This window comes from Vipera berus (assembly GCF_964194415.1).
Source record: "Vipera berus genome assembly, chromosome: 3".
Lineage (NCBI taxonomy): Eukaryota > Metazoa > Chordata > Lepidosauria > Squamata > Viperidae > Vipera > Vipera berus.
In genome coordinates, this window is record NC_138204.1 from 83754441 (window position 1) to 83775076 (window position 20636).

The following is a 20636-nucleotide window of genomic DNA, read 5'->3' on the forward strand; positions in this document are numbered from 1 at the left end:
TTTGTGGCAACAAAATAGACCTTTATTTTTTTAAAAAAATATTTATTTTGTGAATAATTTTGCAGTGACTACTACAAAGATTTTATATGTGCTTTCATCTCTCTATCTCGCTTTCTCTCTTTCTCTTTCTCTCACACATACACACATATATACAAAATCAGTGTGAAAACAGATGTAGTGAAAGGTGCTAAATGTCCTAACTGTTATCATTTAAGGGCATTTCAAGAAAGTAAGTATTTCATTTACCACTTTTTCTCTCCCCCCCTTTCTTTCACAGTTCTAAAAAGCAGCTGTTCCACATACAGAGAGATCCTACTGTGCTGAACACTGCAGAATGCCTTATGCTGTGGTGATGACAGCAAGAAGGATCAGTGAAGAAACAGAAATTCTGCCTTTGGGGAAAATAGATCTGCATTCACTTGATATAAAATAGTTTATGAATTTTAATGTTCTCATTTGATCCTCTATAAAAACAAGCTTATTTAGCTGAAAACTTTAGAAAAATTGTACAGTATTCAAGAAAGTGAATTCATCTTTTTCAAAAGCAGGCAACCTAATACTTACTGTAGGGAACAAAATACTATCTGTATCACATTCCAATATGCTACTAACATTTTAATATTCTGAAATATTGCAGAGAAACAGTTATCAGACTTTTACAAAAGAAATTGCAATATGAATCTGCAATAAGCCTGTTAAAAGTCTAAGTATCCTCAAGGCTATACATGGAACAAGAAGAAACAGGAGCTTCAGCTTCAATATCCCAGACTAATTTTCTGTTTCCAAGTTCTCCGATATAATTTTAACTTTCCGTTTTGACTGCTTAAATCCAAGCATGCCATTTATAAGCTTGATAAAAATTCGAATTTGTAATCTAGGACGATAACTTATCAAGTAGTTTACAGACTATGAAATAATTAGTAAGCAAAAGATACATCAAGATACAAAAGAGGTTCAGTATTCATAAAAGACCTTGCCAAATCTAACTGTTTTGAATTACATACATACAGGGCTTTTTTTTCTCATAGAACTCTCAGAACGGCATTCCGGCACCTTTTTCTTTGCAAAAAAAAAACCTCCCTCTGAAAGCTTATTGCAGGGCTACGCAATCTTGGCCCATTTTTATGACTCATAGACTTCAACTCCCAGAAATCCTGAGCCAGCCATGCTGAGGGGAAAGGGAGAGGTTTCCAAGCTGAGCCATGCCGGCTCAGGAATTCTAGGAGTTGAAGTCCTTGAGACATAAAAGAGCCTGCACTAGAGGAGGACATTAAAATTATTTACAGAGTTACTTCTTTAGAAACTAAACTTTTAGAATCTAAAACAGCTAATTCAAAAAAGCCAAAAGGAAAGAACCTCACATTTTTCATCTGCTTCTGTCTTTTGGAAGGTAAAATTAGATAACAAAGTAATCTATTTCCTATGTTAACATCTCTGCAATGATGATTTCATAAAGGTAACAGGAAAGAAATGAGAAACATTTTTCTCAACGTAATATGTCTAATTTAGCTGATGCTAGAAAAAAATAGTATCTTTTGTACATACTCTTGAAAACTATTTTGAATCTAACCATCTATTACAACTAAACCACTTTAAATTAAACAATTCTTAAGAATGAAATATTCTTAATCTGGACTTTACTTTTACTGTTTGGACTGTTGTGTGTTTTGAAAAATAGATTATTTAGAATCGAGTTATGTTGCACTTCAGTCTTTAAATAATTAACCTAGTATATACATAACAATATATGATGTTTTTCATTGTGAGCTTAACATCAATAACAACATTTATTAAAAGGCTAAAATAATTTCTGGTGGTATTATCTGTACATTAAAATTTTGTTTAGTCACAATCTTTCACTTTAGTCACAATCTTTCAAAAGAAGTTACATATGTGCATAAGCGTAGTCAGTAGCATATGCCTTTTTTAAAATATCAAACATGCAAAGAAACAAAAATAAGTCCAAAATATCTGTATTACATCCAGAAATGCCAACTTTGCAACCAATATTTCTCATCCATAACTGTGGCACCCTAAGGATACCTGCATACATGCAAATGCTTCTCTGGGATCAGTAACGCAGCAGGGATTGCTTTTTCCTTCCAGTAACAGATTGCTGGGAAATACCAAACATGGCCATAAGAATTCCAATGTTTGTTACAAATTTTTCTGGATGTGGTTGGAAAGAGGCCTAGAAATGCCAGCACAAATACATCACACTTGCTGAATGTGCACATGCAACTAATTACAATCTTCAATTATATGTGATATATCCAGAGCTTTTTTCCCCATAGAACGCTCAGAACGGCGTTCTGGCACCTTTTTTTGCACACACACACAAAAAGCTTTTGCACAAGCTATGCTACTCCCTTATTGGCTTTCAAAAGCCTTTTGGCTTTTGAAAGCCAATAGAAATTGCTGCTGAGTGTGCCAAAAGACCTGGCCGGCAAACGTTGCACCGGCAAGTTGTCTGCAGCGAAGGTGAGTTGGCAGGAACTTTGCATCCCTCCCTGCTGCCCAACTACACCATCTCAACTAGGTAACTAAGAGAGGACGAGCAGTGGGAGGTGGATTCTGCGGATTCCATGTGCACTCCTTCCTTGTGCTCACCCGTGTCAGCCAGGCTGGTGGCCTACCTGGTGCTGGACCTGTGCCACTGTCACCTCACCCTGCATGCCTAAGTGGCCACCCTGCATCGCCTGGTCCGCACCGCCTCCGCCGCCCGCCCCGTGCAGCCCCGCCATATAGAGCAGGCCCCGCTGCTCCCACAGCACCACCTGCGCTGGCTCCAGCCCCAGGGGGCAGCTTGCCACCAACAGCCCTCGTACCCATGACCGCAGCATCGCCACCCCCCTGCCACCCCACCTCCTGCGCCCGCCAAGATGACGGTTCCGGCACCTTTTTTTTTTTAGAAAAAAGCACTGCGTACATAGCTACAGATAAGGTAAGGAAAATGTAGACAACTTGACTGGGCTTCAGTAATTTTTCCCAACACTTTTATTAAGTGTTGGAGGGATCTGTATTTTCATCTGTGTAACAAAATAATATGTTGCATCTATGTTTATGTATATGTATATAAGCAGTGCTTTTTTTCTTAAAAAAGAGGTGAAGAACTCTCATCTTGTTAATCTTTTATTTATATAATTTTATTTATATGTTATTTGTATAATTAAAAAATTATATATTCAGTTCTTAATGCATTTTTCAGGCATTCACCAAATAAACTAGAATTTGTTGTGAGCATCTCCTTAAATACAAACAGCTCATAAGCCAGACCTACCTATATTAGCAACCACATTATTGATGGCTTGTACATACCATTTTAAAGATATGATCACATTGAATGAGATGCTTCTATAACCTAAAATGCATGCTATTAATTCATCCCTGCCAAAATATTTTCACAGACTTAGTTCATGATGAACTTAGAACACTAAGTTCTGTTTTATCAAATTAATCATGAAGACAGCATAGTAGGCTGCCATAGGGGTGAAAAATTGTGGGATAGCTCCCCCATGTTTATATACTGCAGGTGGGTATAGTAAAGATGGAATATATTTTTTGTCTACTTGGAAAATGATGTATTGCACTTTAATAAATGAGGAGACAACTTTTGCATATATAGTATGACATATATTGAGTTCCTTTTGGAAGGACTAGCAGTGGGAGATAATAGATATCTAATACAAGTGCACATGCTGCCTTCAACGTGTATGTGTTTAATTGATGGAGTCATGTTGCTGACAAGATAATGAATTGCAAAGAAATTGTTATTAATACATAAGTTAAACATTTTGTTTCTATTTCTTTACAACTGCTGATAAAAAATGGCCTGACTATGTTCAAATTATACACACAAGAGAACAGGCTTAGGTGAGGGGGAAAGTGTTACAATTCAGTCTATTTATGAATATGAATGAATATGTCCATAATTGCCCAGTGTATTTTAACAATAATATAGAACTGTGCTATGAGGAGTTTACAATTTACATTTCTTATTCTTGGAGAATTAATGACAGAAAGAAAATAGATTGAAAAAAGTAGATGCAAAAGTAACATTAAATAAATATGATAAAATATAGTTGCATATCCTTAAGTAATTTATGAAAAAAATGCTTAAGATTACCACTTCAGATAGACGTACAAAATCTGCAAGAACCCAGATAACCACTAAAATAGTAGCCATGAGACACAGTTCCTGGCTGAGGGAGTAAAGGAGACTATCTTTTAGAAAGCTAATTTTCACTCTCAGGGGCCATTGAGGACCACTTCCTGAGCTTGGAGCTAAGTAGGGTCAAATCTAGTTAGTGCTTGGATGGCTGACTGTCAGGAAATCTCAGAGATGTAGGTTAGATGGGTGGAGTTGGGATGGGGACGTAAGGACATCATAAAGGAGACAATGCAAACCAGTTATATACTGTTGCAAAAATAAAGGCTACCCAGATGTCTCCATGAAATGAACAAAAGAGGACTTTAACTGAAGAAAAGTTTACCTTGCTAATCCTACATGGTTCTAAAATTAAGAAATGCAGGGATCTGGTGACAGACAGGCCCAGTGTCACACTTTAATGGACCTCCCCTCCCCGCCAGGCCCTCTTCCTTCACACCTGCTGCTAAGCTGCAGCTCGGGCAGCCTCGGGAGCCTCCTCTGAACTTTGCTAGCAGCTGACACCGCAGCAGCAGCTCCCTCTCCAGAAGGAGAACAAAGAAAGACCCTATTGGCTTTCAAAAGCCAATAGAGGGGGCTGTCCGGATGGCAAGGCGACGCCGGAGGCAGCCATTTCTTGGATGTCAGCCTCGTGGCTCCATAGAGCCGCCAAAAACAGCGCCGATCAGCTGTTTGGTGGCTTGGAAGCCCCCACCTCGGGAGAAGAGGAGGGGGTGAGCGTCCAGGTAGGGTTAGAGCTCTCTGGGGCCTCCAGAACCTAGAGTTTTGGTGGCGGAAGGATTGAGCCCCCCCAAAGCCTGGGCATGCTCCGGACTGCAAGGCGTCTCTGCTCCGGGTTTTTTGGAGCAGAACAGGGCATTCGCAACCATCCCTGCTAGCAAGGAAGAGCTTATGAGAACGAGGATGCAGGCAGAGCGATGCAGGAGATTTTGGTGAAGATGATGTTTTGATCTTTAACTCAATGGACTTTGCTGAATCTGCATGTGAAAGTGCGTAGTTAACAATAGAGGGTGAAAATGGCGGCTATATCTTCTAAAGTTCCTGCCCTGAGGCAGCAGTCTTCGGTGAAAACTTTATTGTCCTCTGCATCTGAATCTGTATCAGCTTTTACAGTAAAAGATTTGCAGAGTTTTGTGCAAGAAACTATGGAAAAGCAAATGCAACAATTTGTTGAGATAATGGAGAAAAAGTTGGAGGAGAAGTTTACAGAGAAATTAGCAGAAATGAGAGCAGACATCACATCTGTAATGTTAAATATGGCTAAAAGCATTGAGATTTTGGATGAAAAAGTGGAAGATCTTGTTCAAAATGATATTAGAATGGAAGCCAAAATGACAGAAACTGAAAATGTGATAGAGAAAATGGATTATGATTTGATTTCGACACAGTATTCTCAGATGGAGTTTGCTTTGAGAATCAGAGGCCTAAAAGAAAATCCTAAGGAAAATTTGACAAAAATGGTTTCTGAGGTTTTGGAAGGGGTGTTGGAGTGACCAGCAGATGAAATAATGGAAGATATAGATAAAACTTTCCGTGTTAATTCGTGGATTGCAAGACAAAGGAAATTACCCAGAGATGTGGTGGTTTATTTCACAAAGAGAAAGATTAGAAATGAAGTTATCCAGGCCTCCTATAATATTGATTTTGTAATGGATGAGCAAAAAGTTTTGATTTTAAAAGAGATTCCTGCAAGAATTTTAAGAAAAAGGAAGGAATTTGCTTTTTTGACACACGAATTGAGGCAACGTGATATTAAGTTTAGATGGCAAATACCGGAGGGTATGGTGGTGACTTATGAAGGTACGAGGCATTGTCTTACCACGGTGATTCAGGCACGTGACTTTTACAGTAATGTTTTAAAAGCAGTCCCCATACCGTCTTTGGAGTCTACAAAGAAAAAAGGTGACAGAGAGCCTCAACGTTCCAGAGAGAATCCACAAGATGTTGAAGGGTTAACGCAGACAGATGTGAAAGCTACAGGAGTGGGTCAAATTTCATCACCACGGGAGAAGGCCAGAAATTGGAAGAGGTGTGCTGCTTCTGGAAGAATGAAGCATACCTGAGGATTTAGTTGCATAATTGCAAGAGATAACAATGTAATAAGGATGCTAGAAGGATTAAGTATTTGGGGATTCATTTTTCACCCTTATAAAATAATTATATAATATTTTGTGTTGCTTTAGTTTTAAGATGATTATGAAAATTTAATTGGGAAGATTTGTAGTAGTGTTTATTGATATTCTGTAGGTTATGCTTTGTTATTTGGATGGAAAGTTTTAAGCCTGGAAGGTAATGTATGGTATTTTAATTTGTATAATATATTAGGAGAAAGAAAGGTTGTTTAAATTTGGTTTTAGTATGTTAAGGTTTAGCTGGATAGAAGAATAGTTTTATAAAACTGATATAAATTGTTTTATGTGTTATTGAAATTAATTTGTAATACTTTTATGGGCAATATTGGAGTAGGTAATAGAATATAAGAATATAGGAATGATGTGATTATATAAAAAATTTTTTAAGTTTGGAAGTAATCTATGGTATTTTAATTTGTATAATATATCAGGATAATATGAATTTAAAGCTTAGTTGGGAAGAAGAACAGCTTTAGACAATTGATATAAATTGTTTTATTTGTGATTGTTTTTATTGGGTAGATTGAAAAGTATTATCTTGTTTTTGAATAATTATTGATATGATATATATATATATGTTTGGAGTTTATCTATATGAGTTAAAGTTCGATAGTCTATATAGTTCAGGATTGTTTGCGTAAGCTAGATTATGATTGTTTGTATTTTTATACCCTGTATTCTGCTCTGGGAAGTGGGGGGGAGGGGAAAGGGAGGGTGGGGTTGGGGAGGGTTGGGGAGGGTGGGAGGGAAGGGGGCTGGGGTGGGTGGGTTTCTTTTTCTTTCCTTTTTTTGTTTTTGTTGTTTGTTAAAGATAAAATGTATTCTAAAACTTTTTAATAAATAAAAAAAGCCAATAGAGGGAATAGCACAGCTTCTGCAAAAGTTGAAAGAATCCTTAAAAAAAAGGTGCCGGAACGCCATTCTGAGCGTTCTATGAGAAAAAAAGCCCTGTATATAAGTATGCATTGGAATGGACAGGGCAGGCTGTCCACTCTTTGCTCTTGGTCATATGATTAATAAGAACGACAGAGGGGAGTTTAGAATGGAGATGCTAAAAACTATCGCCCATCTCCCATAGGGATGCACTGGGGAACTTTTTTTTTCTGGAAATTTTTTCTCAGTTCCCAGCTTGCTCAAGAATGTTCAAGATGAACATAAGCAATAAGAGACTACATATTCTGATCATCTAGACTTGTACTGAAAAGGTAAATGCATAAGAAATATCTTTAATGTTTTCTATAAATTATTTCCCAACAGAAAACTGTTTTATCATAAGAAATTACCACATCACTTTTAAATTGTCTATTTCAATTCACAAATTTTAAGTGCCACCTACCATAATAAGCTGGATTTTTCAAAGCTCTGATATAGAGGAAAGTTGATCTCACCCATTCTAAAGCTATGTTCACATCTGTGATGGTGTGAAGCACTATTTCAGCATTTAAGTGCTCAATTAGATGTTTGTGCAAACTAATATAAAAAGAGAGAGAAAATGAAAAAATAAGATACAAATTAAATGCATAAAATAGAGAACTAGTGATTTGGAATTTAGTGCTGAATCCCTTAAATATAAACATTTAAAAGAATAATACATTTAATTAATATTAAATATTAAGATGTAAATAGTTGATTTCATTTCTTTATGGGAGAGCTTAAATACATTTTTATGTCATCCAAAGGAAAAACAACAAAACCTGGCAGCCTTCAGCATAGGCCTACTACAGTCTGATTTCTTCTAAGGATCTTGAATTCTCTAACTGAAATTTTCAGACTCAGAAGCAAAACTTATAATACCTCAAGTACACTGTACATTTTATTCAAATGATGGAAGCTTGAGACAGTAGTTCTAAATATGAAATCAAATATGAAACACTTTGCTGAAATACTTTAGTCAGAACCTGATCACCAATTTTCAAGGCATAACAATCCCAAAGCTCCTTCTAAGCTGCTTAAGAAAAAAAGAATATAAAGAATCATATGTATTTTCTTATTCCAATTCTCATATTACTACTATTATACTACAAATGGTTGCATATGAAGGATTGCAACATAAACTTGTTTCTCTTCTATTCAGATTATGACAGAAAATACTGTGTGGTCTATTTGCCTTATTGCTTACTCTTCTGGTTCATGCTTAAAATACTAAGATTTTCCCAAAAATTTTCCTTATAGGCCTATCTTCATGAACCTAGAGAAACACTTTTTAGCAATAATCAAACAAATATGGACAGCATTTCTAGCTATATATTAAAAACAATTTTAGTTACCTGCTTTCTATTGTATCTGCACCATTTAACATATGAACATACTTGTCTCTTGTACTTAGCCTTGTCATGATAACTGCTGTTGCTGTTGTATCAAACTGTGGAAATATATATATATATATATATTCAATACACCTTCAAGTATAATAGGAAGTAAGTAAACTGAGGTCTTTGGGATTTGTAATTCTAAAAGCTTTAGGAAATAATTTTGTTGTTATTATTATTATTAGTTAATTCAAGACATTATTTGCTATTGAAAATCACGACATGGCTGAGGGATTGTGGGACTCCACCCCCAACACCTGATTTCGTCCTGCCAGGGGACCCTAAATGGGTTTAAAGTCACCCTGGAGAGGTGACAAAGAAAGACACACACACCCCTGGTCAATCATGGAAATACAGTGGTCGATCTGTTTGATCCGGGGGAAGCCCTCCAAACTGACAGGAGAAAGGCTAGCTGCACCGTGGTGACTAGCCCAAGTTACTAGCAGCCAAAGTCCAAAAGCACTAACCAGAACAGCAGTGAACAGCGTGTTTGAAACTGGGTGAGAATACTGATCTTTTTTCTTCTCTCTTGCAACTAATTTCCTGGAAAAGATCCTCAAGAAGAAAAATCCTCCGAAAGTGAGAAGGAAGGGGACTACAGTTCAACCCTTCCATAGTTGGAAGCGGTTCTAATTTTTATGGCGAACGGAAACATATTGAAATGGAATTTAATATAAAGATATAGTCTGGGCAAACCTGAAAATTGTGGAAATTGTTGAGATCTTCCCTTTGAAAGAGTATTGATGAAACTATAAGAAAATAATTTTCTGTTTTAAAAGTTGGAAAAAAAGAGTTACTGATATCTACTGGTGGATTAGAGTATAAAATTATAGCTGCTTTGGCTCAGAAACTGGCAAGATGCCCAGAAACAGATAACAACCTGTCTCTTTGATCCGCAGTGACTCTTAACTAAACAAAGAACAGATGGGAACAGAGGAGAGAAAATACACTGGGCTATCTACTACAGAGTGAGAACTACAGTTGTTATAAAAATTGCTGACCTTCTTGGATTATAAACACTTACTGAGCTGTGACTTTCATGCTCAAGAATTGTTTGCAGTGAAAGAAAAACCTTGACTTTTGGCAACTCTTCTAGGGGGGAAGCACCTGGATTGCTTTTAGGTGGTTGAACATTTTGGATTGCAAATTTTGGCTGATTGATAATTGTAGGACCCCTGAATAGAAGAACCATTATAAAATATTGCTTTTAGTGCTGGATTGACAATCAGAAACACATTGGACTATAAAGACCATACATAAAGATAATAACTACACAAGACTTTGTTGTTTGGACTCTAGGGGGGAGATAAAATGGATGTTGCATACCTAACTAAAAGTGGTAAGGAACCACACCCAAGACTCTTGTGAAGCTCCCAATCTGGAATGCTAGAGACCTATAGGAGTAATATTTTTAAGACAAGACAAATATCTTCCAGGAGGCAATGCATGCTATGTTGCACCTAATTCAAATGACAATTGTTTCAAATCATGATGAGATTAAAAATAATTTAATGACATAAATGAGCACATTTTTAACCTAGGCTCACAACTAAAAAACTCTCATAAAATGACAACAAAGAATGAACAAATAAATCAGACAATTGAACACAAATCAGAGGAAAGTGACCTAAAGATGAAGACTACAAATGAAGGGAATTACAACTCAGCACAGGCAAAGAAAAATCTGCAAGTTTCTGTTATAATATTGGAAATGGAAAAGGCATTCTATCTTTCAAGACTTCAAAATAAACTAGAGAATAAGAAAGAAGATATGGTAAAATGGATTATAGAGACATCAGGAGGGAGACAAAAAATGAAAAGAGAAATTGAGGGAGAAGGAAAGTTGAAGCTCTTTAACAAATATAAATGGGTGAAACTCCCCCTCAAAGTATCTCACCTAATCTGTCTTCCGCATTCCTAACAACATTCATAAAAATACAGGAAGAATTCCCCGGCAAGCTGAACACACTGACTCGGAAAGGTATTGGGCAAAAGAAGAAGGCTAGAATTAGATTTAAGAGATCTGATGACTTGAATTATCAGATGGAGTACTATATGATTAAACACTTGTTTGAATATGGCTAAAAGAATAGATAAATTTTGGATATAAATGGGTTCTATAGTAAGCGGGATGTGATTTATAAGTAGTATAGTATTTTTTTCTTTTTTTAATGATATGAGAAATGTAAAAATATTAGGATGGCTTATGTTGTCTGGACACTTAAATGTAATTAATTTTGAGAAAATTATAATTGACAAGAATGTTTTGAATATTGTGGGGAAATTAAGCTCAAATAAGAACTTTGAAAACAGGACTTCAAAAATAACTTTTTGAAAATACAATTGAAACATAAGCTGTTTGTAAAAAATATTATACACTGATGTTAATATTATTTTTATAAATATTACAAAAATATTTATATTTAACTTTGTATGTATCAAAAGTATTAAGAATTGTCTTCACTCAATGTTGGTAAAAGGAAAATATTATTGGAAGAAGAAAAGATCAAAGAAATGTATCACTAGTTAGTATGTTGACTATGGAATCATAGAAATTAACTTATTGATTGTTGTTAAATATATGAATTGAGACAACACGTTGTTTACCAAGCTCTAAAAACTATATAAATATACATATACATATACATATACATATACATATACATATACATATACATATACATATACATATACATATACATATACATATACGAGTATGGGCTGAACACTACTCTAATAATTTCTTCATAAACTCACAGAATGAACATTAAAAATAGCAAGTTTTGGATATTCTTAATATTATATTAGAAATAGAACTTATATAAAAATTACACAAAATGGTAAAGTTGCCAGCATTATACTTCATATGCATTTTTCTTGCAGCCTTGCTTATCAGTTGCAAAAGTTAAAATATAAAATTAGAGCATTCTAGCTAGTGCTAACAAGCAAGTTCTTTTTTCCTATTGATGTTTTATAGGTTAATTCAGAAACATTTAACCTTCAATTTTAAACTCTAGTAACAACCATAATTTTTCTCAGCTATATTAATTTTTCAACAATAGCTCTAATGTGCTAATAAAAACTTTGGAAATAAGATGGTGAGGCATTCATTTACAACATAATTAATAAATCAAACGTGAGATATAATTTGGTGTAGTATTAAGGCACTAGGTTAGAAACAATGAGATTGTGAGTTCTAATTCGGCCTTGGGTACAAAGCCTGCTGCATGACCTTAGGCCTGTCATACCCTCTCTGCCCTAGGAAGCAGGCAATGGCAAACCAATTCTGAAAGCTGGCCAAGAAGACATCAGGGATTAATGGAGGCAGTTGCTAAGAGTTAGCCATGACTCCAAGGCGCGCACACACACACACACACACACACACACACACACACACCAAACATATCCAATGCTAAATTTTACTAATGTCATATAAAAGTTGCTTTAAGATAAATTAATCTTACTTGAGGTCTTCCTGCTCTCCCAATCATTTGCAAAATATCAGTTTCACTGTACTCTTGAAACATTCCTCCAGCATAATGCATTGTTGATTTTATAACTACCAGGTGTGCTGGTAAATTTACTCCCATGGCAAGTGTACTAGTAGTAACTGCAAAAATCAAATATTAAAATGTTACAAGAGATGAATTTTAAAAAACTGAATATTTTTATAATGTACTAGACTTTCTCCCTTTCAATACAATGAAGTGAGGAAAAAAAGTTTTAAGCTTACACTTTCAATTCTCTATCATAACATTATATATTATATTTTGCTGACACAATCTCTATTATTTCAATCAAGTATACTCAAATACTGTGTCAAATTGTAGCAAGTTATTTCATTTTGCATATATCATATGCAGCAGTAGTGTAAGTACTATATATGGCACATATATCCAAAAGGCTGGGAAGTGGAGACATCTGTAGGTCCAATTAAAATTTTGAGATATTGATGTTTGCTGATCTTTGTTTCTTCTTCCAATGTTTTATTACCAAAGTAGCTAATATCATCAGTGCTCTGAACAAGGTAGTAGAGTTTACACATATAAAATTTAACAAACACATTTGCTTGAGTCAAAAAACTGATAATGTTACTACTTTGGTAATGAAATATCTATAAGAAGTGAATTAGTAAAACTGAAATTCAGAAAATCTGCAACAAAATAGGAATTTGACTCCAAGCCCTCTTCTTCATGTCCATAACCATGATTACTTTTCCATGCTGTGCTGCCTTTGCATTTAGATAACTTTGAATAGCAATTTTTTTAAAAAAAATAATTATTCATTTACCAACAGGCCCTCCCAGAAATCCAGAAACCAGAGTTTTCCAGAGTTATAATTAAAAATGACAGCACATAAATATAAAATAAAAGTGCAAAAAACAGAACATCTCATCATGATACTTAGTTTCAATATTATTAAGTGAAAAAGGGATAAATACCTATTCTAAGTCTTACTTACTTAGCCAAATTGCCCTTCTGTCCCCATACCACATTTATAAACTATCATAACAAATTCCATTTTTACAAGTTAATGTTTTTTTAAGATTATCCTAGTTTTAAAAAATAAACTCCAAGCTTAAACTATCCTACTTTAGATATATTATGTGGAAATCTAGTTTTCTGCAGAAAACTTTAATGCTGGGGAAAGTAGAAGGAAAGAGAAGATGACCAGCAGCAAGAAGGTTACAATAGTGAAGAGTGCATTTTTGGGAGAGCTGAAAGGAACAAATTGTCATGAAGAAATTCTATCCATGTGGTTGCTGAAAGTCAACACTGATGTGATAGCACATAATTAATCAATTAACTAATCAATCATTCAATAACAGGTTGACTGTTCACTTTTTAAAGAAATGAAGTATTAAAATTATTTTTATTCTGAAATGTCTTGTACTCACAAAGAACTGGTATATCTCCCATATTAAAAGCTGTTTCAATTATTTTTCTATCAGACATTTCTACTCCAGCATGATGATAAGCAACTCCACAAATTAAGAGATCTACAAATGAAATTCAAACTTGAAATATTGTTGATTTGTTCCCCTTATACATAAATAATTATAGTTTCTCCAATTAGCATAACTTACATACCCCTGAGCTTGACTTCTTTTATTAAATTTGCAGATCTTTGTAATCTTCAGGGAGAGAACAAGAAAATATGACAGTTGCAATAAGTCATTAAATAAGTACAAAAAAAGTAATAGTTGTGTGTGTGTTTTTTTTTGAAAGATCACTCTGTTTTATTTCATCATTCATCAGATTGGACAGGGATGAAAAACAGGAGAACCCCATTTATCACCTGATAAAAGCTAAAAGGTTTTCACCCATTTCATGACAGCAATAAATAAACTCTTTTAGTTCAGAAAATTTCCATGTTTAAAAAACTGTTCTCATTAAAAATTATTCTCATACCAGCACTTGTCTTCCTTCTTCAATGAATGCATACTTTCTCTCCAGGCTTGGAGATCTGGCTGTGCAACAGAACCGATGCAATGGTTTTGTTGAATGTTGTTGGCTTTAATATACCTTGGTTTTGAATTGTGTTATATAAATTTTACATGGTTTTATATTATTTTATATTTTTATACTGTATTCTTTTTTGTTTTGGTTTTAATTGTAAGCTACACAAAATCATATATTTGAGATGGGCAACTATAACATTGAAATAACAAATAAATATTTTTACTGTACTCATACAGAGAAAGATCTATATGTATGCAATTAAAGCAGTAAAATTATTGCTTCAAAAAATCAACTGCAAATCAATGAAGTGTATTTTTAAGGAAATTTTAAGACTGTTATGTAGAGACTGAAAAAACAATAAAAATATTCAGCACTAATGCTCTGTTTATGTATCTGCTACATAACTGCAGAGGGCAGAGAGATTTACTTTAGATGTTCCAAAAGCAATTACTTTACAAAAGGATGACTTTAACTATATCATAAGTAAGTGGTCCGAAGCTATTAATTTGCATTCCCTGAAATAGTCCTATGGAAAACATTCTTAGCAAAATCACTTCATTATCTAATCACCACATGCTATTGTGGGGGTAGTGATGATATAGCAGTCCATTATAAATTGATGAGAAACACAGATTTTGCTACATATAGACTCTGCATATGTTGTAACTAGGAGAAAGCCTGTATTACAAGGTACCTTTGTTTTTGTTCTATAGTCATAATAAATTTAGCATCTTTTGCTAGTACAGAAGCAGCTTGCTGAACTCCTTTCCTTGTGGCACAGAACTGTAAATAAGAAAATCCATTGTTTATAATAATTCTGAAATGTACACTAGAACATGACAACTGTTAAGGGGGAAATTGTGATGCATACCACAAGTGTTGGCTTTTGTTCAGAATACGTTTGAATAACACTAGCTACTTTATAGTTAAGTGTTAAGTCAAATTTGAATGCAGTTTGATTGTTACTGCAGGGAAATCCAAGCACAACTTTGTGAAGCTTCACTGGACGGTGTCTTTCATCTATTTTCAGGCATACAGCAGGCCTCTTGCCATCTGAAAGCCATTCTGCAATCTTTAAAGGAAAAGAAAACATGTTAGGATTGAAATGGGGAAAAGATGCCTTGGGCTGCAGTCCTGAAAGTACTTGCTCAAGAGGAACTATACTTTAATCATGAAAGCTCCACTGGCAGAAATATTTTTAGATTTACTGTACTGGGTATTCAGTGTGTTTATTTGTGTCATGAATACAAAGTACTGTTCCAGAATTTTTACCAAGATTTACCAGCTAATAAAGGGACACGGTGGCTCAGTGGGTTAGGACGCTGAGCTTGTCGATCAGAAGGTCAGCAGTTTGGCGGGTCGAATCCCAAGTGCCGCGTAACAGAGTGAGGGCCTGTTACTCGTCCCAGCTTCTGCCAACCTAGCAGTTCGAAAGCACGTAAAAATGCAAGTAGAAAAATAGGGACCAATACGGTGGGAAGGTAGCAGCGTTCGGTGCGCCTTTGGCGTCTAGTCATGCTGGCCACATGACCACGGAGACGTCCTTGGACAAGCACTGCCTCTTCGGCTTTGAAATGGAGATGAGCACCGGCCCCTAAAGTTGGAAACGACTAGCATGCATGTGCGGGGGAACCTTTACCTTTACCTTTTACCAGCTAATACTGCTAAATACTGCCTACATGTCACTCTTTCTACTAGAGTGCTTCCTACTTTATATGAAGATGGGTGAGTGGAGAATGTTATTCATATGCAAGATATTAGATGTTTTGTATAATATTCAATCACTGCATCTCTGGCATAACAGTCAGAAAAACTGAGTAGAAACTGCAGTAAATGTAAATATTGAGAAAATAGAACAATACAATTTCAAAGTCACTTGCACTGATTTATTGGCTGTTCCACGCACAACAGGAATCAGAAATGAGCATTATGAATGTAGTAAATGTGTGATCCCTTATTCACTCAAGTAGGACATAGCAAACAGTTCCTTCCTCCACATTCAACCAAATAGCCAGTACACATATCCTAGATGTCCGAGCAAACAGGCTGGAGAATCCATAACTATAAATGCAAGCATGTACAAATGCAAGTTGGGATAACTTCTCTTTTTTTTTAGCTATAGAGGACAAATACTATGCTGTTTCTGGTATTCTGGCCTTTGGTGGGTAGTAGTAATACTGACTGAACTTTCCTGAGGAAAACCAGGAGGAAATTACACATTGTTTCCCCTTTTGTTTTTTAAAAAAATCTATCTTGAGTCAAATAACAGGGAGGTAGCTAGACGTAACAAGAAGCAGATCAGTCAGAAAGGACCAAGGGAAAGAAAACATAGAAGAAACTTTTCTGATTGCAAAAAAATGTAAGCAAAATGGAGACTGGAAAAATAACCACATGGGTTTGATAGGCTAGTTTCTAGGAGAAACGCACAACCAAGAGATGCTCAAGCAGGAGGGGTTGTGATAAGAGCAAAGATAACCATTTCTGACACTGGAAGTGAGGAAGGGCGATACATCTGAGCCAAGAAAAACTTTTGGAAACATAAAAGCACTGTTTGCAGGAACAATAAAAGTTTGTACCAGTGGTTGGATTCAGCCAGTTTGCACCACTTTGGCAGAACTGGTAGCCCAGAATGGACTTCCGGAAGCGGCATCCACACAGAGAACTGGTTGTTCACATATCTGAATCCCATCACTGGTTTTTACCTGATCAGAGTGGGACCCATGGTAAAAGCAGGCCAAAATATTTTGGTGTTGGAGGTAAGGTAAAGCACTGAGGCATAAACCAAAAATCTGTAGAGAGCCAACAGGAGCTAAGAAGTGCTTCTACAACTCTGACTGAAGGTTGCAAGCTATGAGAGTCAGGGATTACTTAGGACAAGCTAGCTAGATAAGCACAGTGAGAGAAATCACTAAGGTTAAATGATTAGGGTCAAATTTTGCTTTTAGATTCTTTTGTTTTGAAACATAGTAGTCTAATGCATTAGAGGATCAGGAGAGATATGACAGGGTCTGCATATCATATTTGAAGGGCTGTCACAGAAGAGAGAATGAACTTATTCTTTATTAATGGTTAAAACTACAATGAAACAGATTCAGACTAGACATCAAGAGGGACAAAACTGATTGAAGGAGCTTTTAATCAGGGGAATTCGCTGCAAGTGCAGTAGTTCACGGAATGGACAACAGATGAGGTGTCCCCTGGAAAATAGGTGATGCTCAAATTTATTTTATTTTATTTATTTTATTGAATTTATATATGGCCCTTTCCCGAAGGACTCAGGGCAGTTTACAGGGTACTTAAAACATTGATACAAAAATTAAAAACAATTAAAAAGATTAAATTTAATCCCTGAAAAAATATAAAAAACACCAATTAAAACTCTCAGCCTGGGCCGGAAAGCTCAAAGAGCCAGGTCTTCAGGTCCCGGCGAAATGAACGAAGGTTGGGGGCAGTACTAAGCTCCGCAGGCAGCTGGTTCCAAAGGGCAGGCGCACCCACAGAGAAGGCCCTCCCCCTGGGTGTTATCCGCCAGCAATCTTTTACCGCCGGCACCCTGAAAAGGCCCTCCCTGTGGGAGCGCACAGGATGAAGGGAACTTGATGCCGGCAGCAGGTATTCCCTCAGATATCCCGGACCCATGCCATTTAGGGCTTTATAGGTCATCACCAGCACCTTGAATCTCACCCAGAGGGCAACCGGAAGCCAATGCAGCTCGCGGAGTAGAGGTGTTACATGGGAGTGGATTGCCCCAAAGCAGGAGAAAGGTCAAGATATGAATTACCAAACTATATACTATTGGACAGAAAATCCTGCAAAAGTCATGCTGACTGAGGTTATACAGCTGGATAGAAAAAGTATTGCCTTTTTTGAACTTTGGTTTTGGAGAAAACTCTTGATCATATCATGGATAGCCAATAAAACAAACAAATGGTTCATGGAACAATCATCCAGAATTCTCACCAGATAAAAATGACACTGAAAATGTAACATATTGGACATATTATGGAACACTGACTTGTGGTAAAAAAACAATTGAATATTTAGAGATGACAGTGTAAAACGGAAACCTTCACTGTGCTAAGCACATATATTACAAACATATGACCCACAATGCATTTTGGAATCCAGTCATTCGATTGCCAGTACTGTAACCCGTAATATATTCAACAAATATGAGAGAAGGACAGAGTTTGCCCATCAAGGATAGCCTTTTAAATTTAAAGTAATGTAATTGTCTTTTCTTTAAAACAATAAAGAAATCAGTTGATAAATGTTGATAAATATTTTTTTCTTTTTTGATGTTTGGTTTTGGATAGCAAGCAGTTGAACAGAGAAAAAAATATTTTTGAAATATAAAGTACAGTATAAAGTATAAAAAGAAAAGTTAATTCATGTTTCTTACATCTTCTGCATTTGGAATCGTTGCAGAAACTGCCACAAATCTCATGGGAAATACTGAGCTAGGATTGTCAGAACTTTGCAAGAAAGAAGACTGAATAGTTTTCATCCGGCTGACCACAACTTCAAGAGTAGCACCCCGGCTCTCATCTTTTACAACATGTACCTATGGAATTAAATACAATTGTATATAAAAACATATACTGCTTTCCATCACTATATTTTAAGCCATCTGTTACTACTTTACCTCATCAATGAGGATAAGTCTCACTAGCCGAACTAAAGAGTTATCTCTCCACTTTCTAGTCATGCTATCCCACTTTTCCTAAAGAATAGGAAAAAAAATCATTGTAATACAATCTAAATCATCTGTTTTATAGGGTTAAAATACTGTTGGTACTGTCAATCACTATTATTACTACACCTAGCAATGAGCTTTAGCGTTATAAATACTAACAATTATTTCAAAATGTCTTCAAGCTAGCAGCAATTTAATATAAAAAAAGTACTGCAGATCAAATTCAAACAGAATTTCAGAGTAATGCTGCATTTTCACTTTTCAGATTTAATTATTGTGTAGCCGATGCTACTCTATGCAACAGCAAAGAAACCTCTCATGCATGCCATGTGACCAATTCACAGTGAAACTATAGATAAATCAACTGGAGACTGATCAGGCTTATTTCTAAACATAAAAATATAACTTGAATGGTACTGAATATTTCTAGTTAGCAAGCCAACATTAACTAATTTTTGAAACTTACTGGTGTGGTCAAAATAATGTGAGCATGCTGTATTTCAAATAAGTCATCCATTGCTGTATCTCCTGTTAGCTCCTTACAGATGAGTCCAATGGGTCCAAATTTTTCTCTCCAGTCATCAAAGCGCTGACTGCAGAGAGCTTTAATTGGAGCCACTAAAAACAATACCAAGTGTTGTGAGAGAACAAGGCATCCACAAAATAACTCCAGTACAATATCCCTAATACTTTTCCGCTTTTTTCCGCTCACAACTTCAAATTCAAAGTTAGGGCTACACTCTAAATGATTTTTCATATACTATATATTCTACTTCTTTCACTGAACCTTAACTGTATACTCTTTAAAATATTAAACTTTTTTCTCAAGTTTTTTCTTAAAGAGCATACATTTTTATTTTAGTTTACGCATTAATTTTGTAATGAACCAACATTTAAAAAGAGCAATTCTACATTACTGGGGAGATTGGCTGCGATGCTGTTATATCTCATGAATTTCTTTTTGCTAACTTGCCCATATTTTATTTATTTATTTTATTTTATGAAACTTATATATTGCCATCAGTAAAGGGCAATTATTCTGATGGCAGTACAGAAAGTAACATATTGAAAAGGACCAGGCGACACCTTGCCGCTGCTGGATTCAAGCCCTATTCCTGGTGCCACTAGAAAGTACAAAAATATTTAGCAAATTTGGAGCTTCTGGATTTATTTTTCTTACTAGTGAAATAAATAAAATAAATGTTTTAATAGAAAAAGGCAACGAAAGCAAAGGATATCCTGCTCCCTGAGCAGAACTATTTTTGCCTCTCTGTGCACTGCCGAAAGAGTGTAGCCCAATCATTACATAGCACTGTCTGCTTAAAACAAGGGTTACCTTTCTCTGTGCAGGAAGAATTTCCAGTATAAAGTGACAGAAGCAAAGTTTAGACCAGCAGACTAAGCTTTGGAGGAAGATCTTCCTATATCTACAACTTTACCCATTGAATCATATCAGGAAAGGGCACAGCTAGGTTTCTAACTAGTGGCCTAAGAGGCCTTCCAGAACCAGACTTATGAAAAAATAAATCAAAACCACATTATGCGTAACTATAAAACAAAATAAATTAATCATTATTAAAATATATAAACATAGTTTTGTTGCTGCCATAAGGCTGCATGCAATAACCAAAACATCAAGCAAAAACAAAATAGTTTTATGAGCAGTAATAATAATTGCAACAAATAGTATACTTACTATATACAATTTTAATATTTAACCAAGGTATTGGCACCTTGATTAATAATCTGGTAACTGCAAGCTCAAACATTACAGTTTTTCCAGAACCAGTTGGTGCGCAGATTACAAAATTTCTGTCTGTGTAAAGGAGCTACAAAACAGTAACAAATAGTAAAATATAGCACACCAGC

The 20636-nt window shown here is 35.6% G+C and overlaps 1 protein-coding gene across 1 annotated transcript in view; it reads right to left on the reverse strand.

The window, feature by feature from the left end:
- The window catches only part of LOC308666614 (putative ATP-dependent DNA helicase HFM1), a gene marked incomplete at both ends in the record, with an annotated part of 121866 nt that overhangs the window by 86425 nt on the left and 14805 nt on the right, over positions 1 to 20636 (reverse strand). The window contains 11 exons of the mRNA XM_081325508.1: positions 7637 to 7770; positions 8568 to 8662; positions 12074 to 12219; positions 13507 to 13608; positions 13700 to 13743; positions 14766 to 14854; positions 14943 to 15143; positions 18474 to 18635; positions 18717 to 18794; positions 19234 to 19385; positions 20464 to 20596. Of these exons, the coding sequence (XP_081181634.1) occupies positions 7637 to 7770; positions 8568 to 8662; positions 12074 to 12219; positions 13507 to 13608; positions 13700 to 13743; positions 14766 to 14854; positions 14943 to 15143; positions 18474 to 18635; positions 18717 to 18794; positions 19234 to 19385; positions 20464 to 20596 (1336 nt within the window). The remainder of the gene's footprint in view (positions 1 to 7636; positions 7771 to 8567; positions 8663 to 12073; positions 12220 to 13506; positions 13609 to 13699; positions 13744 to 14765; positions 14855 to 14942; positions 15144 to 18473; positions 18636 to 18716; positions 18795 to 19233; positions 19386 to 20463; positions 20597 to 20636) is intronic.